Genomic DNA, 14,586 nt, shown 5'->3' on the forward strand with positions numbered 1-14,586 from the left:
TGCATGTTCTTCACAGCTTTGGAAGCCCGGAATTGCTTCTTGCTTCAGCCTGTAAAGACAAAGCAGAAGGAGCTGAGAACTTTTGTCAGCCTTGGAGCTTCGAAGTGGGCGGGGGGGGGGGGAGAAAAGAGCCAGGGGCCTGATTGAAGCCCTGGGTGTGACTTGTGGGCCAGACATTTGACACCGCTGCCATAGTGTGCATCTCAAGATGGCTGTTTTCTGTAGGGGAATGGATCTGACTTCAGCTTTCCATCTCATCTCTCCTCCCTGCAGCCTCTGTCTAGGAAAAGTAGTCTTCCCCTTCCAGGCAGGAGTCGAAAGACACCCTGGATGCCTTTAAACCATCTCCTCTGTGTGCTGAAGGGAAAAGAGCCACCATGCAGCCAACTCAGGTATGGTGGGGGGGGGGATCACTGGGGAGACGTGCGGGAGACAGTAGGAATGAAGAAGATATTGCATTTCTATCCCACCCTCTGAATCTCAGAGTGGCTCACAATCTCCTTTATCTTCCTCCCCCACAACAAACACTCTGTAAGGTGGGTGAGTCTGAGAGAGCTCTCCCAAAAGCTGCCCTTTCAAGGACAGCTCAGTGAGAGCTACGGCTGACCTAAGGCCATTCCAGCAGGTGCAAGTGGAGGAGAGGGGAATCAAACTCGGTTTTCCCAGATAAGAGTCCACGCATTTAATCCCTACACCAAACTGGCTCTCGGAGGATCAGGCTTCTTCCCATTCATTCCAGTGTTCCCCACTGGGGAGGCAGAAAAATGGCCACTGTCTAGGATGGTTTTTGCAGGGAAGCAGGACAAATTAGAATATTACTTTTGATTCTGCCCAATCCCAAACATCTCCATAACACTGTTGAATTTCCCATGAAAAACAATTTGATCCCTTAGCACAGCGGCCCCCAACCTTTTTGGCACCAGGGACCGGTTTCGTGGATGACAATTTTTCCACAGACCGGGGGGTGGGGCAATGGTTTCGGGATGATACAATTGTGCACTTTATTTCTAAAGTGTTTGGTGTAGTGGTGAAGTGCGCACACTCTTATTTGGGAGAACCAGGTTTGATTTCCCCACTCCTCCACTTGCAGCTTCCAGAATGGCCTTGGGTCAGCCATAGCTTCTCACAGAGTTGTCCTTGAAAGGGCCGCTTCTGGGAGAACTCTCTCAGCCCCACCTACCTCACAGGGTGTCTGTTGTGGGGGAGGAAGGTAAAGGAGATTGTGAGCTGCTCTGAGAGTCTGAAATTCTGGAGTGGAGGGCAGGATATAAATCCAATGTCGTCATCATCGTCTTCTTTCTACTGCTACAACATTGTAATATATAATGAAATAATTATACAACTCAAGGCCCCGTTGCTAACAGGCCATGGACCAGTATTGGTCCACAGACCAGGGTTTGGGGACCCCTGCTTTAGCATATGGGCATCTCTAACCTCTTCCCCGGAAGGTTGCTAGCCCACTGTGGCTGAGAACGGCCCCTCTGGTTCCAAAATTCTCCCAAGGAGGGCTTGGGGGGGGGGGGTGGGAGATGTCCCCATGGGTCTTTTCTTATATGAAATATGGGGAGGGACGGTGGCTCAGTGATAGAGCATCTGCTTGGGAAGCAGAAGGTCCCAGGTTCAATCCCTGGCATCTCCAAAAAAGGGTCCAGGCAAATAGGTGTGAAAAGCCTCAGCTTCTGACCCTGGAGAGCCGCTGCCAGTCTGAGAAGACAAGACTGACTTTGATGGACTGAGGGTCTGATTCAGTATAAGGCAGCTTCATATGTTCATGTTCAACACATGAAGCTTCCTTCTACTGAATCAGGCTGAAAAGAGTTTTATGCATGGGATGGAGAAGGTCCTTTTCTCCCTTTCTCACAGTACAAAAACTCGTATTCACTCAATGAAATTGCTGAGCAGTCGGGTTAGAATGGATAAAAGGAAGTCCTTCTTCACTCAAAGGGTGATTAACACGTGAAATTCACTGCCACAGGAGGTGGTGGCTACAAGCACTGCCAGCTTCGAGAGGGGATTGGATCAACATATGGAGCAGAGAGCCATCATTGTCTATTAGCCACAGTGTATTGTTGAAACTCTGTCTGGGGCAGTGATGCTCTGTATTCTTGATGCTTGGGGGGCGGGGACACAGTGGGAGGGCTTCTAGCCCCACTTGTGGACCTCCTGATGGCACTTGGATTTTTTTTTTGTGGCCACTGTGTGACACAGAGTGTTGGACTGGATGGGCCATTGGCCTGATCCAACATGGCTTCTCTTACATTCTTAGATAAGAGGTGTCCATCAAAGTCAGTCGTCTGCTCAGACTGGCAGTGGCTCTCCAGGGTCCCAAGCTGAGGCTTTTCACGCCTATTTTTAGTTGGAGATGCTGGGGATTGAATCGGGGACCTTCTGTTTACCAAGCAGATGCACTACCACTGAGCCACCGTCCCTTCCCATGAACCTATGAAGCTGACTTCTACTGAATAAGACCCTCGATCCACCTAAGTCAGTAGTGTCTACTCAGACTGGCAGCGGCTCTCCAGGGTCTCCAGCTGAGGTTTTTCACGCCTGCTTGCCTGGACCCTTTTTAGTTGGAGATGCCAGGGATTGAGCCTGGGACCAAGCAGATGCTCTATCCCTGAGCCCCCTCCCCTCCCCTAAAGTCAGCATTGTCTACTCAGACTGGCAGCAGTTCTCCAGGGTCTCAAGTGGAGGTTTTTCACGCCTGCTTGCCTGGACCCTTTTTAGCTGGAGATGCCGGGGATTAAACCTGGGACCTTCTGCTTACCAAGCAGATGCTCTACCACTGAGCCACCGTCCCTCCCCACCTTCTTGCCATCTCTTCGTGCTGCTCTTCCCCTATGAATTGATTCTCTCTGTTTTTGGCTTCTCCTCAGCTTTCCAGTGATATCAAGAATTGCTTCCTTCTCCCTCTTGCAGGCTGCGGTGTCCTTTGAAGAGGTGGCTGTGCGTTTCACCCCGGGGGAGTGGAGCCTGCTGCGCCCAGCCCAAAGAGCTCTGTACAAGGAAGTCATGCTGGAGAATTTTGGGAACGTGGCCTCTTTGGGTGAGGATCCTTTGCTCCTTCTTGCAGTGAGGAGTGACAATGAGGCAGCCCTTCAGGAGGAAGGACGTGGTCAGGCTGTCTGCCTTGGTCCCAATGGCTGGTCTTTGCCTCCCTCCACAGTCCTTCCTCTGACGTGGGAAGGCTTCTGGGCTCTTCTTGCAGAGAGAAGAAGAAGAAGAAATTTGAGATCCAGTTTTATATTCCGCCCTTTACTCTGAATCTCAGAGTCTCAGAACGGCTTACAACCTCCTTTACCTTCCCATGTCATCACAACAGACATCCTGTGAGGTGGGTGGGGCTGAGAGAGCTCTCCCAGAAGCTGCCCTTTCAAGCACAACTCTGCGAGAGCATTGACTGACCCAAGGCCATTCCAGCAGCTGCAAGTGGAGGAGTTGGGAATCAAACCCGGTTCTCCCAGATAAGTGTCCGCGCACTTAACCACTACACCAAACTGGCTCTCTTGAAGAAGAAATTGGATTTATACCCTGCCCTTCACTCTGAATCTCATTGCCTTGGACTGGTCACAATCTCTTTTTTACCTTCTTTCCCCCCACAACAGACACCCTGTGAGGTAGGTGGGGCTGAGAGAGCTCTGACAGAAGCTGCCGTTTCAAGGACAACTGTGTGAGAGTGATGGCTGACCCAAGGCCATTCCAGCAGCTGCAAGTGGAGGAGTGGGGGAATCAAACCCGGTTCTCCCAGATAAGTGTCCACACACTTAACTACTACACCAAACTGGCTCTCTGATCCACCCTGTGAGGTGGGCAGGGTTGAGAGAGCTCTCCAAGAAGCTGCCCTTTCAAGGACAGCTCTGTAAGAGCTCTGGCTGACCCGAGGCCATTCCAGCAGGTGCAAGTGAGGAGTGGGGAATCAAACCTGGTTCTCCCAGATAAGAGAGCTCTGGCTGACCCAAGGCCATTCCTGCAGCTGCAAGTGGAGGAGTGGGGAATCAAACCCGGTTCTCCCAGATAAGAGAGCTCTGGCTGACCCAAGGCCATTCCAGCAGGTGCAAGTGGAGGAGTGGGGAATCAAACCCGGTTCTCCCAGATAAGAGAGCTCTGGCTGACCCAAGGCCATTCCAGCAGGTGCAAGTGGAGGAGTGGGGAATCAAACCCGGTTCTCCCAGATAAGAGAGCTCTGGCTGACCCAAGGCCATTCCTGCAGCTGCAAGTGGAGGAGTGGGGAATCAAACCCGGTTCTCCCAGATAAGAGAGCTCTGGTTGACCCAAGGCCATTCCAGCAGGTGCAAGTGAGGAGTTGGGAATCAAACCCGGTTCTCCCAGATAAGAGAGCTCTGGCTGACCCAAGGCCATTGCAGCAGTTGCAAGTGGAGGAGTGGGGAATCAAACCCGGTTCTCCCAGATAAGAGAGCTCTGGCTGACCCAAGGCCATTCCAGCAGCTGCAAGTGGAGGAGTGGGGAATCAAGCCTGGTTCTCCCAGATAAGCGAGCTCTGGCTGACCCAAGGCCATTCCAGCAGCTGCAAGTGGAGGAGTGGGGAGTCAAACCCGGTTCTCCCAAAGCTGGTTCTCCCAGGACAACCTCTGCCAGAGCTCTGGCTGACCCAAGGCCATTCCAGCAGCTGCAAGTGGAGGAGTGGGGAATCAAACCTGGTTCTCCCAGATAAGACAGCTATGACCTTACCTGGGCTGAGAAGAAACTCGGCTGTTTTTTCTGCTTTGGAGTTCTCAGCTGGCATTTCCATCTCAGCTTGGCATGGGACAGGGACAGAACCTCCTGGGTTAGGCCAGCGCCCCTCTGGTTGTCTAGGGCCTCAGTCTGGGAAAAGTTTACTTTAAATTATTCCCCCTTGTGTTCATTCCCAGTTAAGAGGTGCCCAAAAGGAAGAAGAAGCTTTTATCAGACTCAGGGAAAGTAATTGCTCCAATCCTTTAAAATGCAAAATGAGCTTTCAGGACCTTCTAAAAACAATCCTGACTTGCTAAGATCATTTCAGATTTGAGCCACAAAGAAATGTTCAGTTTTCATGACGACAAAGGGACAAATATTGCTGAAGCAAAGGGATTTTCCTCATCGAAACGTCTTAAGACCTTCAAGTGAACAACCCACTTCCTCAGTTACTTATAAAGGGACAAATGAATTTTCAGGCTCCACAGGGCTTTTTTTGTGTAGCAAGAATTCTTTTGCATATTAAGCCACACACTCCTACTGTAGCCAATCCTCCAAGAGCTTACAGAGCTCTTAGTGCAGGGCCTACTGGAAGCTCCAGGAGGATTGGCTACATCAGGGTGGGTGTGGCCTAATAGGCAAAGGAGGTCCTGCTAGAATTCCTTACAGGGCTCTTCGTACAGGGCCTGCTGAGAGCTCCAGGAGGATTGGCTCCATCAGGGGGGTGGGGCCTAATATGCAAAGGAGGTCCTGCTAGAATTCCTTACAGGGCTCTTCGTACAGGGCCTGCTGGAAGCTCCAGGAGGATTGGCTGCCTCAGGGTGGGTGTGGCCTAATAGGCAAAGGAGGTCCTGCTAGAATTCCTTACAGGGCTCTTCGTACAGGGCCTGCTGGAAGCTCCAGGAGGATTGGCTGCATCAGGGGTGTGTGGCCTAATAGGCAAAGGAGGTCCTGCTACAAAAAAGGCCCTGTCCTGGAGTTTCGCAACCTGAATATGGCAATCTCTCCCCCCACCCCCCAGTTCCCTGCCAGTGGTGAAGGGGACCTGACAAGCCTAAACAAGACAGACAACTCTTCAAGAGAGCCAGTTTGGTGTAGTGGTTAAGTGCACGGACTCTTATCTGGGTTTGATTCCCCACTCCTCCACTTGCACCTGCTGGAATGGCCTTGGGTCAGCCATAGCTCTGGCAGAGGTTGTCCTTGAAAGGGCAGCTTCTGGGAAAGTTCTCTCAACCCCACCTACCTCACAGGGTAGACCTGAGAGCCAGTTTGGTGTAGTGGTTATGTGTGTGGACTCTTATCTGGGAGAATACAGTTAGATTCCCCACTCCTCCACTTGCACCTGCTAGCATGGCCTTGGGTCCGCCATAGCCCTGGCAGAGGTTGTCCTTGAAAGGGCAGCTGCTGTGAGAGCCCTCTCAAGCCCCACTCACCTCACAGGGTTTCTGTTGTGGGGGGAGAAGATAAAGGAGATGGTGAGCCACTCTGAGTCTCTGATTCAGAGAGAAGGGTGGGGTATAAATTTGCAATTCTTCTTCTTCTACTTTCTCCTTCTTTTCTCTCCCTATGGCCCGCAGTGTTGGATCAGGCCAATGGTCTATCCAGTCCAACAATCTGTGTCACAGAAAAACATAAGAGAAGCCATGTTGGATCAGGCCAATGGCCAATACAGTCCACTGCTCTGTGTCACACATAAGAACCTAAGAGAAGCCATGTTGGATGAGGCCAATGGGCCATCCAGTCCAACACTCTGTGTCAGACAGTGGCCAAAAAACCCCCAACCCATGTGCCATCAGGAGGTTCACAAATGGGGCTAGAAGCCTTTCCACTTTGCCCCTACCCCCCCAAGCACCAAGAATACAGAGCATCACTGCCTCCGACAGTGCCAACAATATGCTGTGGCTAATAGCCACTAATGGACCTCTGCTCCATATTTTTATCCAATCCCCTCTTGAAGCTGGCTATGCTTGTAGCCGCCACCACCTCCTGTGGCAGTGAATTCCACATGTTAATCACCCTTTGGGTGAAGAAGTACTTCCTTTTATCCGTTCTAACTCGACTGCTCAGCAATTTCATCGAATGCCCATGAGTTCTTGTATTGTGAGAAAGGGAAAAAAGGACTTCTTTCACTACTTTCTCCATCCCATGCATAATCTTGTAAACCTCTATCACGTCACCCTGCAGTCGACGTTTCTCCAAGCTAAAGAGCCCCAAGCGTTTTAACCTTTCTTCACAGGGAAAGTGTTCCAAACCTTTAATCCTTCTAGTTGCCCTTTTCTGCACTTTTTCCAATGCTATAATATCCTTTTTGAGGAGCGGTGACCAGAATTGCGCACAGTATTCCAAATGAGACCGCACCATCGATTTATACAGGGGCATTATGATACTGGCTGATTTGTTTTCAATTCCCTTCCTAATAATTCCTAGCATGGCGTTGGCCTTTTTTATTGCAATCACACACTGTCTTGACATTTTCAGTGAGTTCTCTACCACGACCCCAAGACCTCTTGGTCAGTCTCTGTCAGTTCACACCCCATCAACTTGTATTTGTAGTTGGGATTTTTGGCCCCAATGTATATTACGTTTGAAAAACTGAAAAATGTCCGAGCCCCATTAGGGGTTGCCAGATGTCACCAGGGCTTCCAGGCATGTACACATACACACAAAATACTAAAAAATACTTGTCATTGTTGAATTTGGAATTATCTAAATAGATAGTTTAAGTGTTTTGTGTGCTAGCTGCCTTTAAAATTCTCCTTTCTGTCTCCGCTTCCATCTATCCCTTTATATTCCATCAGGGCTTTTTGAAGAAGAAGATGAAGAAGAAGAAGAAGATATTGGATTTATATCCCGCCCTCCACTCCAAAGAGTCTCAGAGCGGCTCACAATCTCCTTTACCTTCCTCCCCCACAACAGACACCCTGTGAGGTAGATGAAGATATTGGATTGATATCCCGCCCTCCACTCCGAAGAGTCTCAGAGCGGCTCACAATCTCCTTTACCTTCCTCCCCCACAACAGACACCCTGTGAGGTGGGTGGGGCTGGAGAGGGCTCTCACAGCAGCTGCCCTTTCAAGGACAACTTCTGCGAGAGCTCTGGCTGACCCAAGGCCATTCCAGCAGGTGCAAGTGGAGGAGTGAGGAATCAAACCCGGTTCTCCCAGATAAGAGAGCTCTGGCTGACCCAAGGCCATTCCAAGCAGGTGCAAGTGGAGGAGTGGGGAATCAAACCTGGTTCTCCCAGATAAGAGTCCGCACACTTAACCACTACACCAAACTGGCTCTCCCAGTTCTCTTTGCAGCAGGAATTCTCTGGATAAGAAAAGAGAGAGGAGTCTTGACTTCATAGTGTAATCCATCCCACCCTCTTACTTGCCTGTTGTGTGTTTTTGGAGGGACGGTGCAGCTGGCTCGAAAATGTTGACTTTATGGGCACGCCGAGAACGTCTAATTTTGTATGCGTGTGTTTTCCTAATTAACAGGACCTCCGATTGCCACACCTGATCTCATTTCCTGGCTGGAGACAGAGGAAGGGCTTCTTCTGCTGAGCTGCGATGAAGAGGAGGGAGTGGCAGGTACGGGGCTTACAGATCTGTCTCTGAGTCTCCTTGGAAGGGCTGGCAAATGTCGGTGGCCTTGTTTATCCTCCCTGCCCGGAAAAGAGCTTGGATGAATTGCGGATGTTGAAATGGTGCTGGTAGATCGTCAACCCAGGACAAGAAGCAGCTTTCTTCTGCCAGTTTGGTGTAGTGGTTAAGTGTGCGGACTCTTATCTGGGAGAACCGGGTTTGATTCCGCCCTCCTCCACTTGCAGCTGCTGGAATGGCCTTGGGTCAGAGCTCTCTTATCTGGGAGAACTGGGTTTGATTCCGCCCTCCTCCACTTGCAGCTGCTGGAATGGCCTTGGGTCAGCCATAGCTCTGGCAGAGGTTGTCCTTGAAAGAGCAGCTGCTGTGAGAGCCCTCTCCAGCTCCACCCGCCTCACAGGGTGTCTGTTGTGGGGGAGGAAGGGAAAGGAGATTGTGAGCCGCTCTGAGACTCTGGTGGAGGGCGGGATAGAAATCCAATATCTTCATCTACCTCACAGGGTGTCTGTTGTGGGGGAAGGAAGGTAAAGGAGATTGTGAGCCGCTCTGAGACTCTTTGGAGTGGAGGGCGGGATATAAATCCAATACCTTCATCTACCTCACAGGGTGTCTGTTGTGGGGGAGGAAGGTAAAGGAGATTGTGAACCGCTCTGAGACTCTCCGGAGTGGAGGGCGGGATATAAATCCAATATCTTATCTACCTCACAGGGTGTCTGTTGTGGGGGAGGAAGGGAAAGGAGATCGTGAGCCGCTCTGAGACTCTTCGGAGTGGAGGGCGGGATATAAATCCAATATCTTCATCTACCTCACAGGGTGTCTGTTGTGGGGGAGGAAGGTGAAGGAGATTGTGAGCCGCTCTGAGACTCTTTGGAGTGGAGGGCGGGATATAAATCCAATATCTCCATCTACCTCACAGGGTGTCTGTTGTGGGAGAGGAAGGTAAAGGAGATTGTGAGCCGCTCTGAGACTCTCCGGAGTGGAGGGCGGGATATAAATCCAATATCTTATCTACCTCACAGGGTGTCTGTTGTTGGGGGGGGGGGGGAGGTATAATCCAATATCTTCTTCTCCAGTGTGGGTCCCCTGAAAGGGGTGGTGGTGGCAGGTGCTAGTTAGTAAGGCTGGTTTCCAAGGGGTCCGTAACAAAACCCACCCTGTGGAAACCCCTCACTCTGCAATGGCTGCTCTGTCTGAAAACACCAGACATTCTACAGAAGGAATGGGAACTCCTCCATTGCAAAGAGATCCAGCAAGCAGTGTGAGAGCCAGTTTGGTGTAGTGGTTAAGTGTCCGGACTCTTATCTGGGAGAAGCGGGTTTGATTCCCCACTCCTCCACTTGCACCTGTTGAAATAGCCTTGAGTCAGCCAGAGCTCTCGCAGAGCTGTCCTTGAAAAGGCAGCTTCTGTGAGAGCTCTCTCAGCCCCACCCACCTCACAGAGTGTCTGTTGTGGGGGGAGAAGATATAGGAGATTGTAAGCCGCTCTGAGTCTCTGGTTCAGAGAAATGGGCAGGGTATAAATCTGCAGTCTTCTTCTTATATGCCAGCAAATGTGAGCAATGTCCTTCCACTCTTGTTTGTCTCACAAACAGGTTAATCCCTACACACAAGAATAAATGGACCCCACAGTGGCTGTCCTTAAACACGGAAGCTTCAAAGAGAAAGTAAAATGCATGACTGCTGAACTTAAAGTCATTCACAAGTTCAGAACCGTGGACCCCCCAGGGCTGAGCAAGGACATAGGATTCTTATCTCACAGATGCTAATTTTCTGCTCCTGAGCATAGCTAAATAACTCCGCATCCCGAGTATTTTTTTTTTTCAAAACCCCTCCCACCGTCCAACTGCGATATACAAACTGAGAGATCCCCATTCTGAATCAAATATGAGGAAGACAGATCGCACCCAAAGAGTGCTTGTGAATGGTTCCTCATCCTCTTGGAGAGGAGTGATAAGTGGAGTGCCTCAAGGATCTGTCCTGGGACCTGTTTTGTTCAAGATCTTTATCAATGATTTGGACGAGGGAATAGAGGGAATGCTTATTAAATTTGCAGATGATACTAAATTGGGAGGGGTTGCAAACACAGAAGACAGAAACAGGATACAGGATGACCTTGACAGGCTGAAAAACTGGGCTAAAATCAATAAAAAGAATTTTAACAGGGATAAATGTAAAATTCTGCATTTAGGTAGGAAAAATCCCATGCATGGTTATAGGATGGGGGAGACTTGTCTTAGCAGTACTATGCGTGAAAAGGATCTATGCTGGACATGAGTCAACAATGTGATGCGGTGGCTAAAAAGGCAAATGCAATTTTGGGCTGTATCAACAGAAGTCTAGTGTCCAGATCACGTGATGTGATGGTATCGCTTTACTCTGCTCTGGTAAGACCTCACCTGGAGTATTGTGTTCAGTTTTGGGCACCACATTTTAAGAAGGATATAGACAAGCTGGAAGGGGTCCAGAAGAGGGTGACAAAGATGGTGAGGGGTCTGGAGTCCAGGTCCTCTGAGGAAAGGTTGAAGGAGTTGGGGATGTTTAGCCTGGAGAGGAGGCGGCTGAGAGGTGATAGGATCACCATCATCAAGTCCTTGAACGGCTGTCCTATAGAGGTTGGTGTGGAATTCTTTTCTGTGGCCCCAGAAGGTAGGACCAGAACCAGTGGGTTGAAATTAAATCAAAAGAGTTTCCGGCTCAACATTAGGAAGAACTTCCTGACAGCTAAAGCGACTCCTCAGTGGAACAGGCTTCCTCCTTGGGAGGTGGTGGGCTCTCTTTCCTTGGAGGTTTTTAAACAGAGGCTAGATGGCCATCTGACAGCAATGAAGATCCTGTGAATTTAGGGGGAGGTGTTTGTGAGTTTCCTGCATTGTGCGGGGGGTTGGACTAGATGATCCTAGAGGTCCCTTCCAACTCTATGATTCTATGAAGGCAGCCTCAACTCTGAAAGCTTATCCCTGGAAAACCTTGTTAGTCTTTAGGCGTTACTGGACTCAAAATTAGGTATTTGTGCAAAGCGTCGTGCCATCACATCACATTTTCCCTTTCTTTCAGCAGGAGACGTGTGGCAGTCAGCGAATGATGCAGAAGAATGCCAATTGATGGAAAGAGAAGATACATGTTCAGATGTGAAAGAGAAGTTTGAATATTTGAATGAACCAGGGAAGGAGGGAAAATACCCACCAAAAGAGAGGAATAATTCCAATCTTTTATAGGGGGATGACTCTCTACAGCAAAAAATATGTCAAGGAGACAACAGGAGCATCAGTTCCAGTCTTACTACCCATCAAAGAAATCACACAGCGGATAAACTATACAAATGCCTGCAGTGTGGGAAAAGCTTCAGTCAGAGTGACTTTCTTAATTCCCATCAAAGAATTCACAAAGGGGGGAATCAATACAAATGTATGGAGCGTGGGAAAAGCTTCAGTTCCATTCTTGCTTCCCATCAAAGAATTCATACAAAGAAGAAACTATATAAATGCCAAGAGTGTGGGAAAAGCTTCAGGAGCAGTTCATACCTTACTGTGCATCAAAGGATTCACAGAGGGGAGAAACCATATAAATGCCTAGAGTGTGGAAAAACCTTCACTGAGAGTTCCGGTCTTGCTTCCCATCGAAGGATGCACACGGGGGAGAAACCATACAAATGCCTGGAGTGTGGGAAAAGCTTCAGTCACAGTAGCACACTTAGTTCCCATCAAAGGATGCACACAGGGGAGAAACCATACAAATGCCTGGAATGTGGGAAAAGCTTCACTCAGAGTTCCAATCTTGCTTCCCATCGAAGAATTCACATGGGGGAGAAACCATACAAATGCCTGGCGTGTCGGAAAAGCTTCAGTCACAGTGGCACACTTAGTTCCCATCAAATAATACACATGGGGGAGAAACCATACAAATGCCTGGAGTGTGGGGAAAGCTTCAGTCACAGTAGTGCACTTAGTTCCCATCAAAGGATGCACACAGGGAAGAAACCATACAAATGCCTGGAGTGTGGGAAAAGCTTCACTCAGAGTTCCAATCTTGCTTCCCATCAAAGAATTCACATGGGGGAGAAACCATACAAATGCCTGGAGTGTGGGGAAAGCTTCAGTCACAGTAGCACACTTAGTTCCCATCGAAGGATGCACACAGGGGAGAAACCATATAAGTGCCTGGAGTGTGCAAAAAGCTTCACTTGGTGTTCACAACTTCGAATTCATCAGAGAATTCACACAGAGAAGAAACTATATAAATGCCTAGAGTGTGGGAAAAGCTTCAGGAGCAATTCATACCTTACTGTGCATCAAAGGATTCACAGAGGGGAGAAACCATATAAATGCCTGGAGTGTGGGAAAACCTTCACAGAGAGTTCTAGTCTTGCTTCCCATCGAAGAATTCACACCGGGGAGAAACCATACAAATGCCTGGAGTGTGGGAAAATCTTCAGTCACAGTAGCTCACTTAGTTTCCATCGAAGGATGCACACAGGGGAGAAACCATACAAATGCCTGGAGTGTGGGAAAAGCTTCAGTCACAGTAGCACACTTAGTTCCCATCGAAGGATGCACACAGGGGAGAAACCATACAAATGCCTGGAGTGTGGAAAAAGCTTCAGTCACAGTAGCGCACTAAGTTCCCATCGAAGGATGCACACAGGGGAGAAACCATATAAGTGCCTGATGTGTGGGAAAAGCTTCACTCAGAGTTCCACTCTTGCTTCCCATCAAAGAATTCACATGGGGGAGAAACCATACAAATGCCTGGAGTGCGGAAAAAGCTTCACTCACAGTAGCACACTCCGTTCCCATCAAAGGATACATACGGGGGAGAAACCATACAAATGCCTGGAATGTGGGAAAAGCTTCACTCAGTGTTCACAACTTCAAATTCATCAGCGAATTCACAGAGGGAAGAAAACATTCAAATGCCTGGAGTGTGGAAAGAGCTTCAATCAGAGTTCATACCTTACTGTGCATCAAAGGATTCACAGAAGGGAGAAACCATATAAATGCCTGGAATGTGGGGAAAGCTTCACAGCAAGTTCCAGTCTTGCTTCCCATCAAAGAATTCACACAGAGAAGAAACCATACAAATTCCCAGAGTGTGGGGAAAGCTTCAGTTGCAGCCTTACTTCCCATCAAAGCATTCACACAGGGGAGAAACCATATAAATGCCTAGATTGTGGGAAAAGCTTCAGTCGGAGTTCACACCTTACTGTGCATCAAAAAATTCATGCAGGGGACAAGCCAATCAAATGCCTGGAGCGTGGAAAGTGCTTCAATCGGCGTTCACACCTTTCTGTGCACCAAAGAATTCACACAGTGCAGAAACCATATAAATGCCTAGAGTGTGGGAAAAGCTTCACTTATAGTTCATACCTTACTGTGCATCAAAGAATTCACACAGGGGACAAGCCATTTAAATGCCTGGAGTGTGGAAAGAGTTTCAAGCAGAGTTCGTACCTTACTGTGCATCAAAGGATTCACAAAGGGGAGAAACCATATAAATGCCTAGAGTGTGGAAAAAGCTTCAGTCGGAGTTCACACCTTACTGTGCATCAAACAATTCATGCAGGGGACAAGCCATTCAAATGCCTGGAATGTGGAAAGTGCTTCAATCGGAGTTCATACCTTACTGTGCATCAAAGAATTCACACAGGGCAGAAACCATATAAATGCCTAGTGTGTGGGAAAAGCTTCACTTATAGTTCATATCTTACTGTGCATCAAAGAATTCATACAGGGGACAAGCCATTCAAATGCCTGGAGTGTGGAAAGAGCTTCAAGCAGAGTTCATACCTTGCTGTGCATCAAAGGATTCACAGAGGGGAGAAACCATATAAATGCCTAGAGTGTGGGAAAAGCTTCACTGAGAGTTCCAGTCTTGCTGCCCATCGAAGAATTCACACAGGGGAGAAACCATACAAATGCCTGGAGTGTGGGAAAAGCTTCACTCACAGTAGCTCACTTAGTTCCCATCGAAGAACTCACATGGGAGAAACCATATAAGTGCCTGGAACACAGGAAAAGCTTCCGCTTACTGTCCATCAAAGTATCCACTGAGGGATGTCAGGTGATCATGGCTGCTCATTAGAAGCACTTTCTGCTTTGGCTCTACCCCACCAAGGACTTTTTCCTATAAATATTGGAGGGAGGCGTTTCCAACCCTCCCTCTCCTGAGGAAGGGCTTTGACTGGTGGACTTATTTGGAATTTTTCCAGAATAGCTCTGATAACATCAAGACCAAGGAGAAAGAGAGGTATATTTGCCTGTAAGAACAGACCCTTTTAATTTCCCCCTGGCTTTTCCTTTACTCTCCTTCCCTGTCAGGTCTTTCTCAT

General features: G+C 48.8%; 2 protein-coding genes across 2 annotated transcripts; both read left to right on the forward strand.

Annotated features, from left to right (window-relative positions):
• The first annotated feature begins 347 nt into the window (after window positions 1–347).
• On the forward strand, window positions 348–11,515 carry LOC132574676 (zinc finger protein 557-like). The gene is made up of 3 exons (XM_060242911.1): window positions 348–392; window positions 2,920–3,046; window positions 11,319–11,515. Exons 1-3 carry the CDS (start codon window positions 378–380, stop codon window positions 11,474–11,476), a joined length of 300 nt encoding a protein of 99 aa, XP_060098894.1. The 5' UTR covers window positions 348–377; the 3' UTR covers window positions 11,477–11,515.
• LOC132574823 (zinc finger protein 91-like) lies at window positions 11,481–14,339 on the forward strand. The gene is given in 3 exon segments (XM_060243054.1): window positions 11,481–11,504; window positions 11,591–14,241; window positions 14,243–14,339. Coding segments are annotated over 3 exon segments (2,772 nt in total).
• The last annotated feature ends 247 nt before the right edge of the window (window positions 14,340–14,586 follow it).

Source organism: Heteronotia binoei, chromosome 7 (assembly GCF_032191835.1).
Source record: "Heteronotia binoei isolate CCM8104 ecotype False Entrance Well chromosome 7, APGP_CSIRO_Hbin_v1, whole genome shotgun sequence".
In the NCBI taxonomy this organism is placed as follows: domain Eukaryota; kingdom Metazoa; phylum Chordata; class Lepidosauria; order Squamata; family Gekkonidae; genus Heteronotia; species Heteronotia binoei.

Bases quoted from the DNA above. Each gene is read 5' to 3' on its own strand.
- LOC132574676 (XM_060242911.1), top strand. The intron at 3,047-11,318 runs GTGAGGATCCTT...TTCTTTCAGCAG, and splicing joins TGGGAACGTGGCCTCTTTGG to GAGACGTGTGGCAGTCAGCG.